At 39.5% G+C, this 12,037-nt stretch overlaps 1 protein-coding gene across 1 annotated transcript; it reads right to left on the minus strand.

The window, feature by feature from the left end:
* Positions 1 to 409: 409 nt before the first annotated feature.
* LOC121985528 (CBL-interacting protein kinase 6-like) lies at positions 410 to 2,160 on the minus strand. Its single transcript, XM_042539037.1, has one exon. It carries the CDS (start codon positions 1,919 to 1,921, stop codon positions 608 to 610), a length of 1,314 nt encoding a protein of 437 aa, XP_042394971.1. The 5' UTR covers positions 1,922 to 2,160; the 3' UTR covers positions 410 to 607.
* Positions 2,161 to 12,037: the final 9,877 nt, after the last annotated feature.

A 12,037-nucleotide genomic window follows, 5' to 3' on the forward strand; every position in this document is an offset into this window, starting at 1 on the left:
CTGACTTGAACATCAGAGTGGAAGGACAAGACTGGTCTGCATTTGAATCCTCTCTCTCGCTCTTTTACCCTTTGCAGACTCTCTAGATGATTTAGTCTAATCCACGGCAACTTAGAGAGAATAGCTCACCGACATCTTCGGCAACCCTACCTTCCTTTTGGTCATGGAGATATGATCAACATTAGCAACACCTCACGTGTAGTCCAACTTTCACCAATTTAAGACCAGATCAACAATTAAACATCGATTGAAAGTGAACGAATTAAACTTTTGAAAAACAACTATTTTTTTTCTCTGTTTTTGGCAAAAGTCATCGTTCTAACTGAGCTATTTTGGCAATTCGGGAAATGAACGACTTGAAGGCGCATTCAGGGCCGGCCCTGGTTTTTGTTGATTGATTCTTGCGAAATTAAAGTTTTTTCCCCTGAAAATTAAGAGACTGCGTGATTAAATCAAGTAAAGTACACGAGAGAGAGAGAGAGACTGAGAGAGGCAGAGAGCTGGTAATATGGTTGCTGTACATATCTGTTCCGATTTGGTAATTGCAAAATCTAAAGATAATTTTGAATTCGGTCGCCAAGATTTGATTTGGTGGATCGCCGATCGATCAAGCGGCGGCGTTTTCAGATCCGTCAGACCACTCGATGTCCTTGAGCGCTGGCCGAAGCAGGTCGCAGCAGAAGTTGAGGTACTCGAGTGTGTCGCCGCCGGCCTTCGTCACCTCTACCAGCCGCACCGATGGTGCCACCGTGAGGATCTCGGCGGCCACTGCCAGCTTCCCCTTCCGCCCGATCTCTTTCTTCTCCATCCGCACTCCTGCCGCGCCGCTCCGCGTCACCAGGAACCTCCCTCCCGTCACATCCTCCAGCTTCGCCACCACCCCCTCGGCGGTCTCCCGCGTCGCGAATCGCATTCCCTCGCTTCTCCGCCCTCGGCCCTGCTCGAACAGGGGCGACAGGTCGAACCCCTCTGACAGCGAGATGAGGTGGAACGCGTTGAGCGTTTTCGCTTCCTCCTCCGCCGCCACCGGCTCGTCATGCTTATTTTCCCCCTTCGACGACGACCCCACCACCGGAGTACGGAGGATACGGGTCTTCTTGAACCAGGGCATCTCCGCCAGCCTCGCCACCGTGAGCCGCGTGGCGGGGTTGGGGTCGAGCAGCTTGGTGACCACGCGTCGCGTCTCGGCAGAGAACCACGGCGGGCACCTGAAGTCGGCGCGGTGGATCTTTTGGTACATGGTGATGAGGTTGTCGTCCTGGAAGGGGAGATACCCCGCGAGCATCACGAACAGGATAATGCCGCAAGACCAGAGGTCGGCCTTCGCACCGTCGTATCCCTTTTTCCTGAGGACCTCCGGCGCCACGTACGCCGGCGTGCCGCACGCGGTGTGGAGGAGCCCGTCGTCAGCGCTGGCAAAGGCGCTGAGCCCGAAGTCGGCAACTTTAAGGTCGCCGGCCTCGTCCAGGAGGAGGTTCTCCAGCTTGAGGTCGCGGTGGTAGACGCCACGGCTGTGGCAAAAGTCGACGGCCGAGATGAGTTGCCCGAAGTAGCGGCGCGCAGCGTCGTCATGGAGGCGTCCGTGGCTGGCGATGCGCGCGAAGAGCTCGCCGCCGCGGACGAGCTCCATGGCGAAGAAGATGCGGGAGCGGGTGGCCATCACCTCGTGGAGCTCGACGATGTTCGGGTGCCGGACCGCCCGCATGACGGCGATCTCGCGCTTCAGTTGCTCTTCCATGCCGGCGCGGAGCACCTTGTCCTTGGCCACCACCTTCACAGCCACCCCCTTACCGCTGCGCACGTCCCGCGCCAGATAGACCTTGGCGAAGGTGCCGTAGCCCAGCACGGGCCCGAGCTCGTAGCGGCCGTGAAGGGGACGTTTCCCCTCCGGCGACGCCGTCTCCGGAAGCAGCTCCTCCATTGAATTTCTCTCGTAATTAATTCGCAAACAAAGGAATCAAAGTGACTAGGAAAAGTAAAAGATTAAGATAGGCGGCTACCCGCCTTCGACTTGCTTGCGGTGGCAGCTCCGGCCATCGTGCTGCTTGCGGTGGCCGGCGAGATCAGGACTCGTTCTCCTCGTCGTCATGGCGACGACGGCGCTGCGACATTCCCAGTTTGGTGTCACTTACCCTCTCACTCTGCTGAACAAACCTTATAATTCACAGATGAGTCTGCTCGAACAGTAGCTAAAACACTTGTCGCCATCTCCTCTCTGCTTCACACGTTTCTGTATTTCGATCCAAGAATGTAATCGCAAATTAATTTCTGCAAATTACTCGTTTATGTTTCATATTATCCAGATCGCATATTACTTTGAAAATATTTAAATCATGTATCCAATTTATATTTTACCCTCTGCTCATTCGGCCTTCTATATGATTGAATGGATATTTACCGGTATAAATAAAATAAAAAAAAATTAGACGAATACATATGTCATTTTTAACTTCCTAAATTTATCTATTGATTGATTTTGATCAAAACTGGATTCGATTTCTAATTCTTTTAATTATATTCATACTTTCAAATATTATATTCATATATATAGTAATAATTTTTTAAATACAAATCAGATTTTTTTTAACAATTGATTCGATATATTTATATGACCATGAATAATAATTTTAATTGATTAAATTTTGTTTAAAAATAATTAAAAAGATTTTATGATTAAACATTTACTACTATAAATTGCTATATCGAGTTGATGTTTGAGTACATGAATATAATTAAAAAAATTAGATGAGTAGAACTTAATTGTATATCATTTTGAGTTTTTTAGATATATAAAATTAACTGATAGATTTAGAGAATTTGATCCTAAATGATATAGAATCATGTACTATGTATTTGTTAAGTTTTTTTATTTTATTTACATCTTGAAATATTAAGTTGATATACTTTATTGGGATCCATACATTTTTAATTAGAATTACTTTTTTTGTTATTTATGTTTTAAAATAAAATTAATCTATTGTTATAGTATAATAATCAATTATATTTTTCTAAAAACATACCGAATTGATTGCTATGCTCTAGTAATTGATTCGCGGAGTGGAACTAATGAATGAGTAAAATGAGTATCAAGCATATGGTTTGGTATTTTTAAAGTTGCTTGTGTAATTTGAGTTATGTAAAATTTGAACTACATTGTAATTTACTCGGCAACCATTTTTATTTTTATTTTAGAGTTGATCTTACTTCTTAGTCTCTCTGTACTTGTTTTTTTAGTGTCGTTGTGGTAGAGGGTTCGATGCTATTCCTACCATATGAATTTTATAGTGATAGTGCTTAACCAAACAGTCACGGCGAGTAACAACAGTTGTTCGTATCACATCATCTGTCACATCACTAACTGCATAATTGAACACTTATTTTCAATTATTGCGGTATTTTTATGCATTATTATTCCTCGACAAAATCCTCCGCCACAATTTAGCGATTTAGGTCGATGTGACAGAGTGTTTTTTATTAATTTCAGTTGTTTGTTAAACTGAATTTCACCTGAATAAATTGAATCTTATTATTAAATTAAATATTGAAAATAAAAGAGCAATAATCAAAGGATGTTTTTTTTTTTTGAATTTGGATGGTGTATCTTTTTTTATTTTTTATTATCAAAAGGCTTTCCACCTATTAGTTGATTGTAAAATTATACCCATCTTCTCAAGTACATTTTCCAGTATTATATTTTTCTGTTAATACGTCGGACAGTTATTTGAATAGAACAAATCCGCCCACATGGTAATAATTATGAACCATAGTTATTCTAGATATTAGAGTAGTTATAAAATCGTTTATTTGGAGATAATAATATCGAATAGTTTATTTGAAGATAACTATGTAAAAATATGTAGGAGAGATGGAGTGCGTCTCCTAGTGGCACATGAGATGCTATCACATGAGATCATGGGGTCTTATAAGATGCTATATGTAGAAAAATGAATCATCTTTTGTCACATGAAATGAAGCATCCTATTATTATTATAATAATAATAATAATAATAATAATAATAATAGAGATACCCTGCCCAGAATAAAAAACAATCGATAAAATGGTCCTCCTCCTTTATATTTTGAAATAATTTAGATACTTAAAAAAGGATATTAAAGAGGTATTAATATAGAAAATTACAACGATATATCTTTTATGATAAAACAGACCCCATATGGAACTGAAGGACGACGATGACTAAGCCGGCGGTACTTAAGTTCTGCGCACACTCAGACAAGCATACAAAACGTTAGAGATCAGACACCAAGCAAAAAGTCTCTGGCGCAGGTCCTCCGACGCTCAAGTCAAGTACTTTTTCCCTGAAAGAACAGTGTATGAAGGAAAAAATAAGTGTAAAGGACAAGTGTGAATGTGCGAGAAAGCATCCCTGCTCAAGGTAGAGAATCTCCCTTTTAATATGACCGTGCGTACCTCTAGAGCATGACCGATGTTAGAGAATGTCAGGTGTCAGGACCTGTCGGGTGATGGAGGACGCGTGACACCCTCCCATGGACTGGAAGAAGGTTCCATTCGTAGATGACGGTCGACCGTTGGAATATTTCCTGACATACAGTAATTATTCTCTGATAGACAGTTATGATTCTCTGATCTTGTTGTCGCCTAGTGCCTTTTGTCTCGCCCGGGTGTGACTAGGGGCAGCTTGGGATGATCTGTCAAGTATAACACCTGGCTAGAGTCTTGATGAGAAGGACGAGCTGTGGCGAGAGCCTCATCTTAGCTTGCCTTTTGGATTGCCCAAGAGCCGACCAAGAGTCGGCCTACCGAGAATATCAGGTCTAGATATGTAAACCATGCTAAGGAAACCCGACCAGTCAGAGCAGGTCAGGCATTACCCCTGGTCGCACCCCATATCTCAGATTTGGGATCATGATCTGTAAGCACCCGACCGGGCATCATACGACTGATGATGTCAGGCGGCCCGGCTTCTTCTTTCCCTAATTGTTGATTACCGCGTCCCCTTAACTTCTAATTGTCGCGTCCCCTTAACTTCTGACTATCACATCTCCTTGACTTCTGACAGTCTGGCTTTCTCAGACTCTATCGTTATGCACCGTATCACTTTACATTTAACAAAATAAAATAAAAATACATTTGTTTTTTATAGCCCTAAAACAATGCATATGAATTGTTTTTTAAAGAAAACTTATGCTCACTAAAATAAATTACGAGTTTTTGAGACTTGAAAATTGAAAAGTCACATGGAGAAAATGAAAGAGGTAAATGGATTGAAAGTGATCGAGCTTGATAATATTTTTAATAAAATGGTTACGAATTAATATCTCAAATTAATTCTTTCACGAAACTGAGTTTTTTTAATCATGCATGAAATAAAATCGTAATTGGCACAAATTTATAAAAACTCCCAAGATTAAATAAATACATTGTTGATAAATCCCAAGCCTCTCGTATTATTTAAACATGTTGATTGAGTATTCTTCGTTACGTTTGCGATAACAATCAATCTTAATAATTAAGGAATCTTTTCTGTTTCTTTTGTCAAATCCTTCATATCCTATGCTGTCGTTTAATTATTGGGTGCAGAGAAATTATTTTGAGTACTTATCGCAACTGCTATTGCAAAAGTATTCAATATGGAATAATTCATAGTATTCACATGAGCGATTGGAACTGGAAGATTACTGTTTAGGGTCATGAAAATATTCAGGACAAAGAGAAAGTAGACCATGAACAAATATGTGAAAATCATGAACGTGACTCGCCAGCTCCATTATTGAAGGAAGAATGTGCACTTGTATTACAAGCTTCTGCCACACCATGCAAAATGACAAAACTCAGATAACTACACCACCAACCTGTCATCCTACGTTATATATATTATATATCAAAGAAATGATAACATGCACATCCCGTCTGTAAACGACCATGGACAATTGAGTGTCTCTTGGGATGCCTGGATTATTTTTGGACATCCAAAGTCTTGAAATTGACCCGAATGTACACTCATTCCATCATGCTTCGTGTATAGACGGGTGTGTAGATTATTATTTCTTTATATATATAAATAATATTTTGTACATTCTTATCTAAGCTACGGTGAATAATATCCAATGTAAATAATTTAACATGGTTAAATTTTTTTTTCCTCTTTTATTTGCATGTAATATTTTTACTCTCTTCTGTATCCAAGTAATCCAACACCAATGTTGGTTTGAAATCAACATCATGATGATGTTGATTTCAAACTAGGTCCACATGATCTAAATCAGGTGCTAATCTTTAAAAATTAGCACCAGCCGATTTGAAACTAGCACAAGCTTGTGTAGTATGAATTTGAAATCAGCACCAGTCAACATTAATATTGATTTTAATTTGTATAAACTAGCACCTTATATAAGAAGAGAGGAAAAAAAGTTATTTACATATAAAAAAGAAAAAAAAATTAACCACATCAAATCACTCTGGATGTCGTCTATGATCGCTCAAGAAAGAATGTACATGATATGACATCATTCTTTAATGCTATTCATGCATTTATTGTGACAAAAGACGAATACGTTCGTCCTTAGCGCTTCCATCAACCCGTCCCAAGGTCAAAATGGAGGAGGTAAATCACGGACGGCTACTAATCTTTGGAATAGTAACTAGCATATAAGGAAGGTATTTACCTCGACTTTGTCGAGATTCGAATCCCAAATCTCATTATGACAATATCTCATGTGCTAATCACTAGACCCATCCGAGATGTCTGCTATTCATGTATTTATAAGCCATGCATAAGCACTTACTCATGTGGCAAATTGACTTAATTGTGTGTGTGTGTGTGTTTCACGTTTAGAGAAGAGATTTTATCTATATCTGATTTTCAATTCTTATTGCATAGAAAGTGAGGATTTTTTTAAAAAATAAAAACATGTATCCATAAATTATCCATAGATGAATGAATAGGGTAATATATATCCAAATTTGAAACGTTGTCCGATAGCTCTTGCTCAATAATGGAAAATTCAATGTAAACTATCTGACATAGTTAAAATCTAATTTTTTTTAATCTTTTTTTCATCTACATGTCATAATTTTTCTCTCACGTCTACATACAATAAGTTGACTTAAATTAAAATAAAATTTTCGTTCCTCTCTCTCATATGATTGCATGTAATAATCATTGTACTGTTGATTTTTAAAGGTGGTGCAGGTGCTACAATGTTATAGCAGTTACTACACAGTAACTGATACAACGTGTAGCAGTTATTATGTAACTACTGCGTTGTAGCAGCACATGTTGTGTTGTAGCAGTGAATGTACCGTTGTAGCAGCTATTGCATAATTATAACAGCTACTGTATCGTTATAGTTGTAGCACCTACTGTACAATTATAACAGTTATTGCTTGGTTATAGTTGTTACTGCACCGTTATAGTAACTACTATACAATTGTAGTAGCTATTGCATAGTTATAGTAGTTACTGTACCGTTGTAGCAGCTACTGTATAGTTATAGCAGCTACTGTACAATTATAGTAGCTACTGCACCGTTATAACAACTACTGCATTGTTATAGCAGATATTATGTAGTAGTTGATATAACATTGTATCATCACTATCACAATGATTATTGCATATAATAATATGAGAGAAGATAAAATTTCATTTGTTACATGTAAATAAAAGAGAGATTAAAAAAATTAAATTTTGATTGTGTCAAATTGTCCACATCGATTACCGCTATATAATATATATATAGATATATACATACAAGTAAGAAATTGATGTAATGACAAATTGATGTAATGTGTCAACCGTAAGGTTGAGTGTATATTCTTTCATCATTCTTTCATGTAGAATTTTATAATTATTGTGATTGAGATTTCTGATGCGACTTGATTGTAGTCCTCCAAATGATGAATTTGACTATAATTATGCAAAACATTGTAAGTTCACAAAACAAATAGATAGCAAAAAAATATAATTGATGTTTTGATAGTGTGTTTTTTTGGTTGAAATTTATTTCACAATCTTATAGATATTTGTTAGAGTTACCGGGAATGTGCTGAATTGAAAATTGTATGATTTTAATTTCAAATTTGTCTGTTGATCTGATTAGGCGGATCTGCTTCTTAGTCCACGTGATGTTCATAAGTAGGAAGACCGTCAGTACTCAAACTCGAGTGAGTTGTCATGAGTAGGAAGATTGTTTTGAGTACTTTCTAAGTGTTGTGATATCTGAGGGGCCCAAGTTCTTCTCAAGTCCGAGTGAAAAGTCAAGTTCCTGATATATCGAGTGCTAAGTCGGGATGTCAAGTGTCCGACCTATCAAATCGTTGAGTGCTAAGTTCATCGAGTGTTCCCGAGTAGAAGTTAAGTGCTCGAATGGAAGCTGAGTCGAGACGCAAGTCACCCGACTGCCGAGTCTGATTGGATCGTGCAATCGGGAAAAAGAGATGTCGAAACTTACGTTTGATGTAATTTTCTTAAAATAAGTTTATTTTCTTCCGGTGGTATTTCAAAGTTATGATGGACATTTATTTTTCAGGATATAATGATAGACCTCAAATGCAACTAAACATAAGTTGTTCCTAACATATTTTTTATTGATTGATCGCATAATTTTACCCTTTTATACTAAATCCTTGTTCTTTTGGATGCATATCATTTGTTAACTTATGTTTATTTGAGAAGGGTTGTCTCGATAGCAGACAAGATTTTCTTAAATCTATCTTTTTTTTTACTTATTAGTGCTAATTAATCTAATTATTTATGTATCCATCAAATCCATTGATCAAGAATTTTCTTAGATTGGAATGTATTTTGTCTAGACATGATAATATATATTGATCCTTCTAAAAGCTACGTAGATAGCGTGCAGGATAGGTGGCTTTGACGTTGACTTAGAGAAGACTTTACTAGGGAGAGATGATGACACCTGATGCTCCTTTCGGCTCATTTTTGCATACACTCGAAAGATCTAACAGAACATTAAAGTAAAAAAATCAGAGAATGGGTGTCTAACGTGAATTCTTCGATGCTCAAGTTAATAGATGACCAAGCGAAAAGTGGAGAAGAACTATAGTAAAATTGAGTAAGCATAGTAAAGAGTTGTTGGTTGCTACTTGGAAAACCTAGAGGTTTCACTGTACAAAAATTTTGTACAAAGGTCTGAACCTTTTCCTAGCTACCATGTGTTCTTTTAAATTAAATTTTGGATCGCCTGCGGAACTTAACACGTTTGATCCAAAACTTAATCTATTTGTTCTTTTAGGTTTTGACTTGGATCTCCTGCGGAACTTAACACGTTTGACCCAAGTCACCTTAAGTTATTAATTCCATTAAATATTAATTTCCATAATTGGTTCCCAGTACTGACGTGGCGAGGCACATGGCCTTTTTGGATATGGGAGCAACCACCACCGACTAGACAAAACCTTTTATGGAAAGCTAATATTTAATTTCCTAAAATAACTTTAGGTTAACCGAAAAGAACAATCAAATCACAAGGAAAAATAAAACAAAAGAACACATCATCGAAAAACATATTCGAAATACTAGAATCGTAAGTTTCTTGTATTTGGTATTATTTCCATAAATAACTAGCATGATGCGGAAAGGAAAAATTACTAGTTATACCTTCTAGAAAGACCTCTTGATCTTCTACCGTATTCCTCTTCTAACCTCGGACGTTGTGTGGGCAACGATCTTCCGAGATGAGAAACCACCAATCACCTTCTTCTTCCTTGCAAGTTTCGGCCATTAAAACTTCTTCTAGGATGAAGAGGTTCGGCCGCCACCACCATGCTCCAAGGGATGCTAGAAACGAGGCTTGCTTTCTCTCCTTCTTCTCCTTCCTTGATCCGGCCACTAACAAAAGCTCCACCAAGAGATAAGTTTCGACCAACAAGAAGAGAGAAGAGAAATAGGGACGGCCACCAAAACCAAAGAGGAGAGGAAGGAAAAGAATAGAGATTATTAACCATTAAGCCTTCTCTACCCCCTCTTTTATAATCGTTGGTCTTGGCAAATAAGGAAAATTTAATAAAAATTTTCTTAATTCTTTTTCCATTGAAAAGGAAAAATTATTTAATTAAAAATAATTTTCTTTTTCAAATACAATGGCCGGCCACCTCAAGCCCCAAATCAAGGAAAGTTTTAATTAAAACAAGAATTAAAACTTTCTAATTTGTTTCCGAAAATTTATAAAATTTCTCCAATAATTTAATCCCTTCATGATTGGTTTATAAAAAGGAAATTTAATAAATTAAAATCTTTCTTTTAAACATGTGGATAAAAATAAAGTTATCTCTAAAAATTAAAATCTCTTTTAATCTATAAATAAGGAAAGATATCAAATCTTTTCTTAATCTCATGTAGAAACTTATAAAAGAGAATATTTAATTTTTAAACTTTCTTTTAAATCATGAACATGATTAAAAAGAAAAGTTTTCTTAAAATTTAAAATCCACCTTGTAATCAACAAATAAGGAAAGATTTCAAATTTTAAACTCTCTTTTAAACATGTAGATGATTTACAAATAAGAAAAGTTTTAGCCAAAAATTAAAACCATCCTTTTAATCTACTGATCCTGTCCGAATCAAAAGTCAAAGGACGCTGGGGACGTGGCGTTCCCTGCTAGATCCTCGAGTGCTTCGGCGAACCTGCAACAAAACCGAGCCGGGAGGGGTGTCCCGACGACGGCCCTCCGATGCTGAAGTCAGGCGAGGAATAACAAAGAGGTGGCTTCAGAGATTCAGACCAGCGTACCTCCGGTGAAGAAATGGAGACCTTATATAGACCTCTCGAAGGAGCCTGGGCGCGCCAATCAAAGCAATCACCTGCTTTCGACCATGCCCAGGTATGAGTTTGTCAGAAGGGCATCCATAAGGCCATACCGCTACTGTATCAACCTCTCCATGATGTGACGGCGAGATCCTCTATCGTGCAATCTTGTGTACGACATAATCATCAGACATGCCTTTGCTGACATCCCATATCCCGAGCCGAACGAATAGGCCGCTCGGCTAACCTTTGTATCCTCGCCCTTATCCTGGCCGAACGGACCACCCGCCCCTGGTCCCTACCAGGGTGCCTTTTACTATCAGGTCTCCCTTTCTTCTGAGTCCGGTCGGCTCGCCCTTTTCCGGCGAGCCATTGGACCCTTTGACCTCCCCTCCGCGTTGACCCTTGATGGGGTCCCCCATTCTTACCGCCGGATCACTTGCCTTCCCTTCAAGTCTAGTCGAAGGAGGCAGTGAGTCTGATTGACTGGACTATGTGTCCGAACGGGCGGTCGTCGCCTTACCGTCGCTTATAATATCCCTTGAGTCGTTCGACCCTTATGCCAAATTCAGCCGCTCGGCTCTTCGTTTTGGATGTCTTGGCGCTCAACGTGGATGTTTGCTTGTCTAAATCTTCTCGAAAATCACGCAAATCCTTTTCATTAAGTCGAAGCATGCGCGGTATGGGCGCATTAATTGCGCCTGGTGACAGAGCGCCACGTGGCTCTTCTCGCGTGGCGGTGATGATCCGTACGATGGGACGCCGATTATTTTGAAATGGACGGTTAGATGATGACCTCGTCTTTCGTGACCTGCATCCGACGGACGAGGCCGACCAGCCTCGTTCGCATAAAGCCTTTGTCTTCGCCTTTACGCTGGATTCTCTGTTTCATTGCGCGTCCTCCGTCGAAGGTGCCCGCGGCTGCCTCATTCCGGCTGTCCTAGTTCTTGCCTCTTGGTGGTTTTCGGCTTTCTGGTGATCCTCTCCGTTCATCTTCCCTCAGTAAGCTTCTCCCTTCCTTTCGTTCGGCCTTTCCCTTTCGCGTGGAACTCCTTTCGTTCCCTTGCTTGCGAACTCTTATCTGTCCTCCATTTCCGAGTTTCTTTCGGCTTCCTTCTTTCTTTTTCTTGGTACTTTAGTCATGGCGAGCACTTCCGTACCCGCTGTTGATTTTCATGGTCCCTGGTATATGACCATGGAGAGTCGGTTTGATGAAGAGGGCGCTCGGCGTCTTGTTCGGACGTAGCCGACCCGACCGATCGGCCCCATAACCCGCCGATCGGTACCATTT

This window comes from Zingiber officinale, chromosome 5B (genome assembly GCF_018446385.1).
Source record: "Zingiber officinale cultivar Zhangliang chromosome 5B, Zo_v1.1, whole genome shotgun sequence".
Lineage (NCBI taxonomy): Eukaryota > Viridiplantae > Streptophyta > Magnoliopsida > Zingiberales > Zingiberaceae > Zingiber > Zingiber officinale.

What these genes read in the sequence shown, in the direction of transcription:
- LOC121985528 (XM_042539037.1), bottom strand. Translation starts at nt 1,921, where the DNA reads ATGGAGGAGCTGCTTCCGGAGACGGCGTCGCCGGAGGGGAAACGTCCC.